Consider the following 16,126-nt stretch of genomic DNA (forward strand, 5'->3'; position numbering starts at 1 on the left):
AAAGGGACTCAGAACTTCATGTTCCTCCATCCATGCCAACAGGTGATCCAAGACGAGCGAAGATTTTTTGCGGGACGTCAATTAGGCTAATGGGCCTATAGTTGGCTGGGAGCAGAGGAGAGCCCTTCTTGTGAATCAGGACTATCTCTGCTCCTAGCCAAGTACAGGGAACCTCCATGCCTCTCAGGATTGCATTAAAAACAATAAGCAAGTAAGGGCCCCAGATCCCTGGTTGATGCCTGAAAAGGTCCCTCAGGAGTTTATCAAGTCCTGGAGCCTTACCCACTGCAAGTTTCCCTATCGCGTGAGACACCTCCCCTAAAGTGAACTCCAAGGCCTCGTGCTGGCCATTTAAAACTGCAGGTGGCAATAACTTTAGTTTTATTTTATTCCAAATGAGAGAGGAGAAAATATTGAACAAATGAGTGGCACTAACATTCAGTGTCATTGCCGAATGGCATGTAATGTAGCAAGTGAATGCGAGCCTCTGCTGCACTCCTCACTAACATAGGCAGTCATTACAGGCCCTCTGGAGAAAGATGCTTTGCTTGTGGATTACAGCTTCTGTAAAGCAGTGGTGCTCTAGTCACTGGGAGGTGCGATCATAACTGGGTGGTCTACCACTGATAGAATTGCATAATTGTGCCCTTCACCAACGTAGAAGTCACAGTAGGAGCTCCCCAGCCCCTGATTACGCAGGGAGGATCGGGGACTTGAAGGCGCCACTGAATGGAACTCTATTGGCGTCTCAGGAGATGAGAGTTTTTGGGTGCATGTGGAATAAGGCTTGGTATAATCCCTCGGCCAAAAGAATGGTTGAGAGGGCAAATCGCACGATCAAAGGTGCTTTGGAATTAGCTTTACCAAACAATCTAGACATTGAGGAGGTGGTCTATGATTTGGTGTGGGCGTATCACAACATGGAGAATGCGGCCACCAAATAAATTTCCTTTTACGATAGGAGAGGGTGAAGACCTACAACTAAACTTGTTCCATCGTGGGTAAGGGATATGATTGAAGGACAATGTGTGAAAGCAAGTGGTGATGTTTCAGTGGAAGAAAAGACTGATTCAAAGTGCGTTCTGTTCGCATTAAGAGGGGCTTAATTACGTTTTGGTGGCCCTTTCAAGTCAGAGAGGTGCATGATTGGCATGTAGCCCTAGTCAATGGAGAGAGGTGGAACTTCTGCAGAGTGGCAAAGTATTATCCTTTTTAAAGTGAGGGAGGTAAACAAATGAAAGAGGAAGGTTTTGAGGGTGATGAGTGCAGTGGCCATATGTTGCAAGATATGGGAGGGTGATAAGATGGTGGGAGGCATGAGATCAAGTGACAATTCACATACCCCTGTGCCAAGAGGGGACAATTTGGATGGTGGTGATGTACGGGGGAATTCCGTTTTACAGAGACCACCAACATATTTACAAGAATATGTAAGATGATTGTGGTTTTATGAAATTATTTTGCTCACATTGCGTTTAAGGTTCTCTCTTTCCCACTCCTATTCATTTCATATTTATTGTTTTTGTCTTGTGGTTTCAAAAGAGAAACATTGTTGAGTAAACTTTGTAATTTACCTTTATCTTTACATTATTTTTTAGCATGAACGAAGGGATACATGTTGTGATCTTGCTCGTTGTAATCCCAAACCGTGCCTCTTATTCCAAACACGTATTTATATCGGAGTGTGGAATGTTGGTTAAGCACTGGTTGTGTTGTCATTGGGCTTCTTGTAAGTTCCAGGCAGTTACCGCAGCCTGGAAGTAGGAGCAGGATGCATGGAGAACCTTATCCTGAATAAAGTACTTTACTGCAGCTTTGAGTGTGAGGATCCTGTGATTACAACATATTTCCTTCATGCCTAGTGTTAGATGACACCAGAAAGTTTTCTCCCATTTAGTAGTGATGTTTAATGGCCCGTGTCGAGTTGATTCACTTTGTGACAAATCCTCCTTTTGCACAAATCTATTATGATATTTAAATTTTGTAAGCATTTCTTTTTTTCGAATATTTAATTGTATCTTTAACTATGAGGAGGGGCTGTCTGAGCTACTTAATGATTTTCTGTACGTTCTTGTATAGATTATTGACCTTAAGAAGAGGTCTAAATCATTTTTTTTAAATAAAACTTGTTATAAATGAAGCTACGCCCCCAGAGATAAAGTAGCCAATAGTAGCAGTCACCTGTGGAGAAGCATCCACATGGTAGCCACCAACAGATACCTTGATAGGCGGCAAAAAAATTGGACTTTGCTCTCACGTGGAGCAAGAGTGGATACATTCAACGTGAGTAACCATTAAGAGGTGACGTGCTCACGTCGACTGATACAAAGCGGGTGGCTCTAGGTTGCGATCGCGCCAGCTGAGTTGGGAGGGATGCGTAAGTAAGTCATAATTGAATAAAACTCTACTTACGAACTTGGAGCCACCTTCCATGGATCTTACGGAAATTCCGGGTGCCTCGGGTCAGCTAAACTCGCCACACAAGAGTGACAGGCAATTAATAAGTGAAAAGACAGCTTGGGCCGTCTCCGCCTACAGTTGCAGGGATGGACGTGCAGCAGCTAGCTTCCGTGTCAGAGGCGCGTGTAGTTCCCCAGGCATCGTAACCAATAAACAACGCGTTAAGATTTCCTCGTCCTATCGTGTGCAGTGATACATTTTCTCTTGCCTCATTATCTATAGCCAATGAAACATCTGACCGGAGATCCAGCAGCCAATCCCATAGCAAGGGCCCTTCAACCTATCCAGGCTCAGCACCCTTTGCCTACAGCTAATAGGATATGTTTCCACCTGCGTGATTAGTCGTGAGCACCTGGGAGCCTCAAGCTGTGACCCTTCGCTCTGTAACTACGGGACGAAAGACGTCTGTTAAGGAGTAGCAACGGACAACGAATTTTCACGGCAATTCCGTGGATGGTATGGACAGATGGTCATCCTGCGATTAACCTTACCATCTGTGCAGCTGGGTTGCAGCACTGTTACCACAAAGCCTGGTATCCGAACATGACATTTGTTTCTCCGTATTAAGGTGTTGAATAGCAAGTCTGGCGATGTTCTAGAAAAGAAGACCATGTCCGAGGAGAAAAAAAGGCTGCCCATACCGCACAGCTCTGGCACTCGGGGATTACTCGTGTTTGCAGTTGATGTGCTAGGACGGAGTGGAGTATAGGCGAACATGAGATGATTCAAGCTGAGCATTTGGTAAGTAGACGTTTCTGCCAACTGATCGCACCTTAGTCTTGTTTACGATGGCACCTCTCTGTGTTATCTACACTGTAGAAGAGTGCACGTAGTGTACGATACTCATTATTTCATATTTGTACTGGCAACTATCGTTTTGCCATCTTGTTGCTGTATAATTGATGCCGTTTCTTCCAGGTCGCTTCTATTCCCCATGGAAAGGTAAAAGATTTAGTTTGCACTGCCAGAAGGTGAACATTCACCTGCAGGTTTTACGTATTTCTGCCCAGAATGCTCTCGACCCGCTGTTTTAGCACACCAACTGCATATATTTGCCAACGGCGTGGTATAACTCGATGAAAATAGTATTCTTTATTTTCGTTTTTGAATTCCTTCCATCTTGGAAACCCATGTTTGAAAGCTCCCCACAATAATTTCCGAAAACGGTAGCAGGCGGACTCCATTTATTGCACCCTCCTAATGGGATGATCTGCTAACCAGTGGTCGAAGTGCATTCAAAACCAGCATTGGCATAGCCACTAGGTCTCGCCTTTGGGACCTTATAAGTTTTTAGCCATGCTGCAGATTATCATGGGTGCTACAACATCTACTGTTCTTTATTGTGTAAGCTTTGACAATAATAGGCATAATATAGAACTGTATTGAGAAGTACTTCTTTAAAGTGTAATTTTTGTATAACTGGTAGTCTGAACTCACACGGAAGTCTGCATGCACATTAATGTACACACAAAAACCCATAATGGCCGAATATAGGAGAGTTGTAAAGTGTAATGCTCCCATTCACTTTAACCTATGTCTTTCTGCAATGGACAGATAACCGGTACATACAGTTAAGCAACTTCATGTTACTCATTATTATCGAACTCCAGAAGATTACAGGTTTACTGAAATCCAAACGGATTCACAAAATGTATTAGTCAATTCAGGCAAGACCTAGCTAAGCATATTATACGGTCAACTGAATACCCCAAACCTTTACAAAATATTAATGCTGTTAATCATAAGCATGATTAATAAAACCTATACCCGCTCTCTGAAACAGGAAAATTATCCTGAGTGCTCAGAGTAATAAACATCTCTGTGAAAGTGTATAAAAAGGAGCATATATGTATGCTCCTTTGTTCTGTTTCACATTGTCTGTGACTTCTAAGCAGTGGGGTCATGAAAAGTTTAGCATAGGCAAAATATACTTCAACAAATAATACACTTGTTCCACATTCTAGGACCCACACTGCTGGTACACAACTTTTGTATGTCTGTGAAAGTGTTCCTGCTGAATTGATCCATTACAGTACTAACTTGATGAGTGCACGGACTAGTTTAATCTAGGCGCTAGGTCCACATCTTGTAAATCACGTAATCTTCCAGTACCTACATTAAATGACAGTACTCCTGAGTAATTAACTGGTGCTCGTGTGAAGCACTCCAATACCTTTGAGAAGAGTTCTGGCTATATACAAACTGCAACCATAAAAAATGTATATGTCACATGTGAGTTATAACCTTAGAGCTGGGTGTTTGTTCATCAATGGTGTTTCATAGTTGGGAATGGGGAGGTGTGGAACAGGGCTTCCTTTGGTATGTATACACTGGCTGCAGCGCCTCAGCATCCGCAGTGCTCTCTATAAACATAGATGGGTATACCACGCACATTGTATGCTATCACAGTCACTACTTGGATATTACGAATGATACAGTGCACATTAAAGGTTTAATTCATGCTGAATTTATTTGGTCAGACCATCGCAAAATATGCATAAATTATATTCTGGTCCTTGTTGTGTCTAAGTGTAATTTGTCAAATTGAATTGGAGTTTCAGATCATGTGGTCTTTTAACTTGTGGGATTGAGTTTACCAAATTGATGGCTCCGACCGACTGTTGATCACTTACTTTAAGGAGCATCGCATGGGTACACATCACAAAACCATGGGCGCAGGGAAGGGCAACGCTGTGGTTGTTGCACTGGGAAATTTGCTGGCTGTTTGCGGATGTACAATGGAAGCCATATGATTGGCAGAGAGTGCCCTTTGTTGTGCCCTGGAAGCTGTCTTATAGATGCTCACGATTCTTGGATGTGCAATGGTAGCCCTGGAACATGCCCTAGAAGCGATAGGATGTGTGCTGTCAGTTCAGTGGTGTGTACTGGAAGTCCTTTTGGGCACTAAGAGCACTAGGATGCACACTTTTAGCCAAGGGGTGAGTACTAGTAGCCCTGTGATGGGCTCACAGACCCATGGGATGTGCACTGTCAGACCATGTACATGCAGTGGCAGCCCTGTGATAGACGCTGTCATCCTGGGATGTGCAATGGCAGTCCTCTCACAGCACACAGAGCCCTATGACATGCGCTGTAAGCCCGGGGCTGTGCGCTGGAAACATGGGCCTGGGTTATTCACTGGAAGCCCTGTTATGGATGCTAGCAGTCGTTGGATGTGCAGTGGCAGCCCTGTAATGGGCTCAGGGACCCCTGGAATGTGCACACAAGGAGCCATGGGATGTGCTCTGTCAGGCCAAGGATGTGCACTGGAAGCCGTCTTATGGGAGCTGGAGTCCTGGGTTCTGCAATTGTAGCTCTGTCATTGTGTCTTTTAGCTCGGGTTTGTGTACTGAAAGCCCTGTTATAGGCACTGGGAGCCCTGAGATGTTCACAGTTCTTCCAGGAACATGCACTGAAAGCCCCGTTATGGATGCTGGCAGTCCAGTGAAATTAAGTGCAACCTGAGGAAAGCGAGCATGCACAGTGCAATGGGAGAACATCCAATGAAATGAGGTACATCGAGAGAAGGATGGAAAGGGTAAACAAGATGGGGATGGAGTGGGGGGGAGGAGCATGACAGGGGGAGGAGAGCAGCAACTGGGCACAGGAGTACTGATGGAGCTGGGGGAGGGGATGAGCAGCACCACCAGTTGGGCTGGGCTGCGCATGCACTCTGCCTAGCCTTGACCTAAAATAGGAAGAGTCTAAAGAAAAGTGTGCTTGAAACACAACAAATCAACGCTGTGCCTTGTAAAAACAACATGTAATGTTTTGTGATAAAGTAAAAATGTAAATGGCTTATGTTGGCAAATAATAGTTTGAACTTGCTTCGCTATGCCTTCGAACGCACCGATTTGCGTTTGTGGAAAGTAAAAACGAAAACTGAGTATTTAGTAAATAGTTTGGATATGTGTAGATGTCCATGTATTAGTTTCGGAGACTGTGCGCTTAAGACAAACATCTGGGGCGCATCGACTCTTCGCACCCTGTTTCTGCACGGAGTTAAATTATATCATTTTCTACCAACCAGGTCAAATAAATTGATCCAGCGTCGTTTTAACCTTCAGCTAGGGCAATAATAAGAAATCTGGAGAGGATGTGGCACGATGGCCAGAGCTGCCTACTGAGAAACTGGGGAACCAGGTTCCAATCTTGGCTTCGGCTCAACATCCTATGATTCTGGGCAAATTACATAATCTTCCCATGTCTAAGAAAAATGAATGTGTTTTTGTGTAATGTAACTGGTGCTCATGTAGAGCGCTCCAATTCCTTTGTGTCGATTTTGAAATGCAAAAAGAACTAGGCTGCCATTGGTTGGACCGTATGACCGAAGTAGTCGCCATTTTGTAAAAGGTGATTTATAAACCTTGCACATTCAGAAACGCTCTAACTCGTGACTGAACAGTTTAAAAACAATACATTAACACGTTAGACAAGTAACTGGACTATGCTACAACGCCAATAACAGGGATCAAGGCTGCTTTATGTCCTAGCACGTGGTATAAGATAGCAATGAAGGGCACATCTGCTCTTCGTCAAGCTGATGAATTACTAATGGCCCTGTGAGCCCAGGGTGTGGGGGCCAGTCTAAATGCTGTGAGGCAACAGGGTAAGGACTCTGTTTAGCTGGGAGGTGGCGCAATCACAGAACAGTGGCATGGCAAACATGAAAATAACAAGCCGAGACGGTACAGGTGGGAGATATGGTTTGGCATGGGGAGATTAAATAAACTAATACCGAAGACACAAGCAGCTACTTCCGCGAGCAGAGGCATTTCAAACAAAAAATAGTGCACATGGAGTTACATAAATAACAAAAAGAGTAAGATGTAACAGGGTCAGACCTCATGAGAGGTTCCAAAAGACCAAAAGGAGGAACTATTAAGCATAGGACCCCAAACAAAAGTAGGCATTTATGAAGGGCAGTAAGAGGAACCAATGAAATAGATTAGCGGTGCCCAAAGCCGATGTTGTAGATACAGAATGTCTCGAAGAGACAGTGTGTGTGTGTGCTTCATAGGCGAGACCCAAAAAGTATGGGAACTGTGATCCTGAGTCCCATGAGACTGGGTCTGTGAGTCTGTCAGTCTCATAGCAAGTGCTGCTCGGCCGGTATCAAGGGCATGGCTTAAAAGAACAGAATATTCTGTAACTATTTTGTTGGTGTCTCACCTTCAAGTAATTGCATTTAAAATAACACACTTCTTAAATTACAAATAAGTGCATGTTAAACTAGTGAAAGAGGAACTTTTTTAAATTGTGAATTCTTTATTGGTAAATGCAATCACTGCAGATATCTGTGTTTGTAACCAAAGAATCGAAGTCTGGTTGGTACACTGGGGAATAGTGACTTTTGAGTTCATAGTGTTCCGAGGTCCCAGCCTGTGAAGAACACACTGTGAATATCTACAACATTACACAATATATAAGATGGGCACAGAAAGGTTTCGTTTTAAGATAAAAAAGAACAGTGCGGATGAAATGGAATGTGTACAGGGGGGAAATTTGTGATCCTCTGCGGGAAGATGATCAAGATGTCTCCGACGAAGAAGAAGAGGGGTGAAGCTAGGTGAGATGTGTGAGGAGAAGGGAAGCCAAGGATACTGTACGGGATCTCCTATTAGAACTGATACGGGGGAAGCAGGGGGTGGATGTAAGGGTAAAATTGGTGGGGGGCGATCGAATACCGGGATATGAGATTAGAGTAGGCCTCTCCCTAGAGGAACTTGTAACTCAAACTGTGTTGATTCATGCAAGAACGTATTATTATTCCTAACATTTTAAGTTGAAGTTTGTTGTTTTTTTCAAAAAAAGTAAAATCAAAAACCTCATCCAGCGTCGACACAGATATCTGAGATGCACTTTTATTTTGCAGCGACCTTATTTGAAGATATACAGACACTGATGGCTTAATGACTATTTTGAAATGCTGCATTTTGAATCACGAACCGTGTTAGCGGCCGGCTCACTGGGTTGTAGGCATTCCGCTGTGTACTATAAAATGTGCAATAAAGGTTTAAAAAAAAAATTGCTTTTAAAAAATATTGTTCTGAGTAATATGCAAACTGTACCCAGTGCAAAAAGTGTTTCTAACTTTCCCTTAAAATTAACATTTTCACAGCTCACCTTACAATACCTCTCAAAAAGAATACTCTTCTAGTGGCACCATCAATTAAAGGCAATACCGGCTCCCAAGCAGCCTTTACATTAGCAGATTAACCAAATGCACACATTTACATTTCTTTCAAGCAGCAGGCGACCTGGCATGAAGGCTTGTTCGTCTGTCTACCCCTCCCTCAGCTTCACAGCGCAGTCTCCCTTCCACTTCGGCTGAGGCATCACAAATGTCGGAATTAACTGTCCTGGGAGAGTTGCCTTTTAACATAAAGTAGGGGAACTGTTTTTGTCAAATTAAAAAGAGTAGGGGCCTAACGTGCCCCTCAGATCCCACCCACTTCGACCTCTACTGACAATCCATATTCTGCTACACACATGCTATGACGTGATGCAGCCTAATGGTATTTTGTGGGCGCTATCAAAATTGCATTTCAAGTGAGGGTGCATCTCGGTATTTACATGGCAAACTGCTCACACTTTAGTCTTCGTTCAATTACTCCATTACATTATAATATATTTTTTTAATTATCCGTTACATGCCGAAGTCTCAAAGCACAGATGGCAAACATTACATTAAGACAAATACAAGAATCCCTTTTCCTTAATTTATAAGGAGAAAATCTCAACAGGTCTTAAATGAGTACTGCTCTCCTGCCCTTATTGCACTTTATTGTACTTTGTTGAGAATGTGTTTAGGTTTAGATATTATGTAAATTTGTTGATCTGCTGTGAAACTCTACGCTACACCTTATTGGATACTAATATAGTACTTATTTAAGACCTGTTGAGATTTTCTCCTCATAAATTAAGGAAAAGGGACTCTTGTATTTGTCTATTGTAAACCCATCCCCTTTTCCTAAAAAGGGTTCCTCCCTATATAATTTTTTGAAACATTACATTAAGCCCGTTAGTGTTACTCGTTTACCCACTTCAGAAAGATGAAAAGATGGACAATCTGCACTTGCATTCAGACCTGAAGGCTCGCCACGGCTCTCTCCAGCCATAACATTAGCCAGTCGAGCTATCGTAACATTACATTGCCAAACACCACGGTCAATATTAATGAAAATCCAACAACTGGCCTTACAAATCAAAAATTGCTTTTCAAAACACTGAATTTACCTGAATGAAAGTTTAAATCAAATCTTGTTGCTCTTCTCTCTGCTCTTATCATACATCAGCAGAAGGTGGGGTCGTAATTCAATATTAAGGCCGTCCTTTTATGTGACACAGATTAGAAACATAATTGTAGCTTGGTTCTCCGTGCTATTAACCAGCTAGGTGCAAAATGTATGTGACTGTCTTACAAAGAATGACAGGGAAAGTAATCTTCTAAAGTTATCTTGCATATACTACCGACATGTGTCACTGTTCAATCCATCTATCTTTTGGCCCTATTTGGTTCAAACCTGTGCCTAGGTAAAGCTCTGCCCTCTTTACTCCTCAAAATGTAAACTGTTGATCCCTGCACAGGGGGGCTCCTAATGTCAGGATAGATGAGCGCTTAGGAGCTTACAGTATCCAGAGAAAATGTGTCTGTAATGAATTCAGACGTATTATTTAACATTGTTGAAGGAGCTAAGTGCATGCTACTGAGATTTGTGGGCAACCATCGGGACCCAGGTTTGAATCCTGCTAGTCAGTTCCATCTTTTCATTCTTTGTACTATGATGACTACTATTGAGTTGGGAAAGAGTAACGCTGCACTTCGAGTACATAGACGATCTGTGCAGACAGTAACTTTGACAAAACCTTTACATCGTCATGATTATATCCAAGACTAATGTGCTCTCTATATGATTTTGACCCCCAAATTGATAGGAATCGAGTTGGAGTATGAACTTGAGACATTTGGATTTTCTGCACCATGAGGTTACTAGTCATGTAGCTGATAAGATTTAGCCGATGTTTTTGTATGCCTTTGTAAGGGCTGTCATTATGATGTTATAATCTACAGTAACACCTCCTACAGACGTCTAAAGTGCCGTAGTAAGCATGCTGAAATCATTTATCATTCAAAAAAAGGGAACTCTTTTTCGTATCTGTGGGAAGAACTGTGCACGTTGCTGACTTCTGTAAGCCTTTCCAGTCTTCTGTTTTTTTTGTCCCACATGATTTTTCTTTTAAAACAAACTCATTGAGCACTAAAAACAAAGACAAAGACGTACAAGTAAAATGCTAACGTTCACCTAGTTAAACGATTGGGGAGTGTTAGTTTCTTCTTCTTGTTTTCCAGGTAACCAAAGTTAACCCAAATTTCAGATTGCCAGCTTTTTGAAATTGCCTTGTGTTGTTATTTACCTCATGCTTTTCCCACTAAGGCAGGTTGGCATCTTTCTGAAGCTGCGTAGAAAGTTAAAGTAAAAACATATGCTTATTGGAATTCCTTTGGTGCAACAAGTTTCGTTCAGGCTCAGATAGATAATGTATTTATCTTTTGGCCAAAATTAAACTGTTCTTAAAAAACGAGGTTAGGTTGTAGTTTGGAAAGGGTGCATGTGCCTCACCTGAGCTTATGAGAGCAGGCACACAGTCCTAGCTTTTAAACACGAACCGTATATTTTAAAATACAGACACTCCTGATCGACAGTCCTTCTTTGTGCCTCGTAGTATATGTTGCAGAAGCTCCTGATGGCAAACAGTGAGATTTAATTGAAGACTATAAATGTCTCTTTGTTAGATATGTTGTTGTTATACAAGCAGTAGAACCCCATTACATGTACACATTATACTCCATGAATTTGTAAGACACTACATGTTTTCTGTTTATACTTTTTGACCAGCAGTTACTGTTTATTACTGTGGACTTTGGTCTGTTGTAACAAACCTATAAACTATTAACAATCTAGTTTCTTGGAAATGTGCTTTGCATTAATAAAACACCATTGTGTGGATATTTTTTAAGGATCGCTGAATTAGTGTCTCCATGGAGGGCATCTATGGGTGTACGTGTTTGAGCCTCGTTTTGTATTGGTTGGCCCTAGTACTAGGCTTTTTATTGTTTTTAGTGATCCTCTTGGGCTCTCCTAGGGCTAGAAAATATCTCCTACATGACTTGAGAAGAATGCATCACTGCCCCGAGTTCTCCAAGTAGAGTTTCTTGCTTTTTTATCACCTTGGCGTTCCTAACTACCCTGTGTGTAAGCTGAGGGCCTGAGTCGATATGAATGGAGACTTATATCTACTGTTTGCTCTCCTGGCTCTGAAGGATTGATATACCAGTCTTTCCTGTTTAAATTTGTCTGTCACTCCCCTATGACCGTGTCCTGTGGTCCATCCTTGGGGAACATAGATTCACACCTGTATGTATGCATTGAAGTTGTTTCAGTGCTAGAGTGCAAAGTGTGGGAAGTGTATGAATCTTACCAGCAATACATACTGGATCACATATTTCTGAATGATACCTAAGATGGAGGTTGGCGAGAGCCTGTCGCACAGCAATGTGATATGCTGGCTCGCTGAAAGCTTTCCCAAGGTCTTTTAAAATGGACCAGACTCAAGGGCATTAAGGATAGAAGGCTGGGGGCACTTGTGAAGTAGGACAGGCTCTGCCCCCTCCTGCTCCATTCCTCGGATATTACCTAAACCGGTTTGATGATAACTGAGTGAGGAATGTTCTCTTTCTTTAGTGCCTTTTGTATGGGTGTCCCAGCTTCATACGTAACAAATGATTGGTGGAGGGTCTAAAGGGAGGAGTATATTTAAAGACCAGGGAGACAGACTAAGCCCCCTATTCACTATATGACAAAACAACGAAGACTGTCACTAGTCTATTTTAATGATATGGGCGAAGAAAAATGCACACGCTCTGTGTCTACCTGTAAAGTGTATACAGCAAAGAGGAAATGAATCTCATCAGCCCACCCAAATGGCAGAGCAGCATCATCTGGGATTACTACAAAGATGGTACGGCTAAGGAGCCACACACCTTTTGGTATTGTGTGCTTCTCCAAACCAAAGGAACCACCAGTGATGGATCATACCAAAAGAAAATATGTTCGTAATGGTGTGGGATATCAATTGCAGTGAGAAAAATATGTGAAAAGAAATCAAAAGTGCAATGTAAAATTGGCTACCATGACATAAGGGAAAACTTTATTGGGGAGATATCATGGTGTCCATATTAAAACTGAGTGTATGACAGCTTGAAATTATAACTGTCTGCTAAGGATGGTACTTGGTCAACATGTTTCAGCCATTGTAGGAATACGTGACCTACCTGGCTTTCATCAGGACCTCTGGAACACTACTGCAATAAGGCAAATAAGACACTAATGTGAAAAAATAAATTAGCACATACCAAAGATACCAAACATCCTACCGTACGCAGAGTTTTCCATACGGGGGATGTCTGTTTCATAAATAATAAAGGATTCTTTCCCAAATAGTCTTGGGAGAAAGACTCGCCTCTCCTGGCCACTGCTCGGGGATGGAGGCTCCGCTCTGTCCGTCGGTACCCCTGGACTGATCCTGAGCCGAGGGGGAGGTCCTTTGTTTTGGAGAAGCACACAATACCAACAGGTGTGTGGCTCCTTAGTCGGACCATCTTTGTAGTAATCCCAGATGATGATGCTCTGCCATTTGGGTGGGCTGACTGGATTCATTTCCTCTTTGCTGTATACAATTTACATGTAAACACAGAGCTTGTGCATTTTTCTTCGCCCATATCATTTAACCCCTTCAGCGCGGCGCGAATTTTCGCGCTGTGCTGAGGGTTCTAAGGTTCTAACGGGCTCATGACGGAATGGTTCCGTCATCAGCACAGCTCACCCGTAGCTGATGACGGAACCGTTCTGTCATCAGCATGGAAGGGGTTAACTAGACCAGTGACAGTCTTCGTTGTTTTGTCATATTGTCCCAGCTTCATCCCTCCTTCCTGCTGTCAATAGAGGACAAAAGACTGTGACTTGACCAGTTTGGGGGGGAAAAGGCAACTAGACAGGACGTACCTGAAACCTGTCCCAGAGCTGGACCTGTGGAAACTGTCTGCAAACTGAGAGTAACTATTGGGAAGAAACCCTGTTAGACGGACCGGGAGGGTCGGCCGAGGATAAGGGGAGAGGTCTCCGGGGAGAGCCGTCTCCAGCGATCGTACAGACAAGTAACTTCCCCCCCACAGACGGACACCACACAAGGTTAAAGTTCAACGAGACTTTATAGGCAATTCTTTAAGGTTACGATGGAATGGTACAAGGAGGTCTGGACTCAGGGGTCCCCTCGATTCTAGTCTCTGGTTTGGGAAAAGGGTAGCGGGACAGTCTGGTTACCAAAAAGATGAAAATAGCTCTCAATCCTCGAGCTCGGCGTTCTAGATGATCGGGCCGCGGCGGAGCCAGCAGGTCCCGAGATGGACGAAGGAAACGACGGTCCGCGGCAGAGCCTGCAGGTCCCGATGGAGATGATGGTTACAAACGGTCCGCGGCCACGCCAGCAGGTCCCGACGACGATGAAGGATATGAAGGATACGAAGGTTGCGGCAGCACCAGCAGGCCAGACGATGGTGCACAAGGCAGAGCTACGGCAGCGCCAGTAGTCCGTCAAGGATGAGTTCTTCTTTGCGTCTCTCGACTCCAAGATACAACTGCCTTCCTGCTCTGGAGCTGCCCCAGTTATAGGGCTGGTGTGCTTTGATGTCCGGACCCTCGCACTTGGAGGTCGGGAGGTCCGGGATGAGGGAGTCCAGACACCCAGCAGGGGGGTGGAGCCGGCGCCCGGGGAGGCGATGGGCGAGCGGCACTTGGCGGGGGAGAGCCATCGACACCTCTTTCTCCCATTGACTTGCCAAGTAGCCCGCTCACCTCCTGGGTGGATGGTGGTGCCGGGATGTCTGAGGCCGGGCCAGGCCCAGGGTTGAGGTCGATCGGGGGCCAGGCGGCCTCGTGGTGGAGGGTTCAAGATGGCGCCCCAGGATGGGCGCGAGGGCCGGCAGTGGATCGGACCCACGAGGTTGCCATGCTCGAGGGCAGGGGTCTCTGAGGGGACAGAGGACGTGCAATGGCGGTGTGTGGTACTTGTGGGCCTGGACTCGGGCCTGGTGGGGCCGGGGGAGAGCGGCCCTTCATGTGGCCTGTCCAACATGCGTCCCCCCCAGCTGAAGGCGGGGAGAGTTACCCATCTTCTTGGGGACTCTCCTCGTCGAGGCGGAAGAATCGGGACAGGCCATCCGCGTTGGCGTGATCTGGCCCAGGCCGGTGTTCAACTGTGAAGTCCATACCCTGCAGGGAGATGGACCAGCGTAGTAACTTCGGGTTTTCCCCCCGCATCTGCATCAGCCACTGCAGGGGTCGGTGGTCGGTCTGTACCCGGAAGTGGGTACCAAAAAGGTAGGGCCGGAGTTTCTTGAGGGCCCAGACTACAGCGAAGGCCTCCCTCTCTATGGTGCTCCAGCGTTGTTCCCGTGGTAGGAGTCGCCGGCTGATGAAGGCCACCGGTTGATCAAGGCCTTCGGCGTTCACTTGAGACAGGACTGCCCCAATGCCATGGTCGGAGGCATCCGTCTGGACGACGAACTCCCGGCTGTAGTCGGGGGCCTGGAGCACAGGGGCGGAACACATGGCGGCTTTCAATTGTTCAAATGCAGCTTGACACTCGGGGGTCCAGTTGACTTTCGTGGGCTGATTCTTTGACGTGAGTTCTGTGAGGGGCCCCACCATCGTACCATAGTCTTTCACGAACCTTCGGTAATAGCCCGTGAGGCCCAGGAAGGCTCGTACTTCGGTCTGGGTGATGGGGGGCTGCCAGGATTGGATGGCGGCAATTTTTAGCTGCAGAGGGGCCACCAGGCCGCTTCCCACCTGGTGCCCGAGGTAGGTTACAGACCCTTGCCCAATTTGACACTTGCTGGCCTTGATCGTGAGGCCAGCTCGCTGAAGGGCTTGCAGCACTGTTCGGAGGTGGTGGAGGTGTTCGGACCAATGGTGGCTGTATACAGCGATGTCGTCTAGGTAGGCGGCGCTGAATTCTTCGAGCCCCGCCAGGACTTGATTGACGAGCCGTTGGAATGTTGCTGGGGCATTCTTCATGCCGAAGGGCATGACTGTGAAATGGTAATGGCCATCGGGGGTGGAAAAGGCAGAGCGTTCTTGCGCCCGGGGTGTGAGGCCGATTTGCCAGTAGCCCGCCGTCAGGTCGAAGATACTGAGGTAGCGGGCAGCTCCCATGCGGTCGATTAGTTCATCTGCCCGGGGGATGGGATGTGCGTCTGTTCGGGTTACCGCATTCAAGCCCCGGTAGTCGACGCAGAACCGGAGTTCTGGTGTGGTGCCGGGGGCAGCTGCTTTGGGGACCAGTACTACAGGGCTGGCCCAGGGGCTGTCTGAGGGCTCGATGACCCCGAGCGCGAGCATCTTGGCTACTTCTTCCTGGATGCAGGCCCGTACCCGATCTGGCACGCGGTAGGCCCGGTGGCGGATAGGGGGGCTGTCCCCCTTGTCCACGTCGTGCACACACCAGGAAGTGACACCTGGGGTGAGGGAGAACAGGCTGGCGAACTGTGACAGGAGGACTCGACACTCCTGGTGTTGCTCTCTGGTGAGGGCCTCCGAGAGTC

At 45.6% G+C, this 16,126-nt stretch overlaps 2 protein-coding genes across 3 annotated transcripts in view; one reads left to right on the forward strand and one right to left on the reverse strand.

The window, feature by feature from the left end:
* The window catches only part of NCDN (neurochondrin), a 211,851-nt gene extending 209,308 nt beyond the window's left edge, over positions 1-2,543 (reverse strand). Inside the window, exon 1 of one of the 2 annotated variants that reach the window (XM_086956510.1) lies at positions 2,413-2,543. Coding sequence is in view for 1 of the 2 variants with exons in the window: in XM_086956509.1 (XP_086812635.1) it covers positions 2,182-2,278 (97 nt within the window). In the remaining variant the exon portion in view is untranslated. Of the gene's footprint in view, positions 1-2,181; positions 2,347-2,412 lie in introns of those variants that run through there. The other variant, XM_086956509.1, reaches the window with a different exon arrangement.
* Positions 2,544-2,577: 34 nt separating this feature from the next.
* Positions 2,578-16,126, forward strand: part of KIAA0319L (KIAA0319 like) — a 962,229-nt gene continuing 948,680 nt past the window's right edge. The window contains exon 1 of the mRNA XM_086956507.1: positions 2,578-3,201. The gene's annotated coding sequence lies outside the window, so the exon portion shown is untranslated. The remainder of the gene's footprint in view (positions 3,202-16,126) is intronic.

Source organism: Lissotriton vulgaris, chromosome 2_1, assembly GCF_964263255.1.
Source record: "Lissotriton vulgaris chromosome 2_1, aLisVul1.2, whole genome shotgun sequence".
Taxonomy (NCBI): domain Eukaryota; kingdom Metazoa; phylum Chordata; class Amphibia; order Caudata; family Salamandridae; genus Lissotriton; species Lissotriton vulgaris.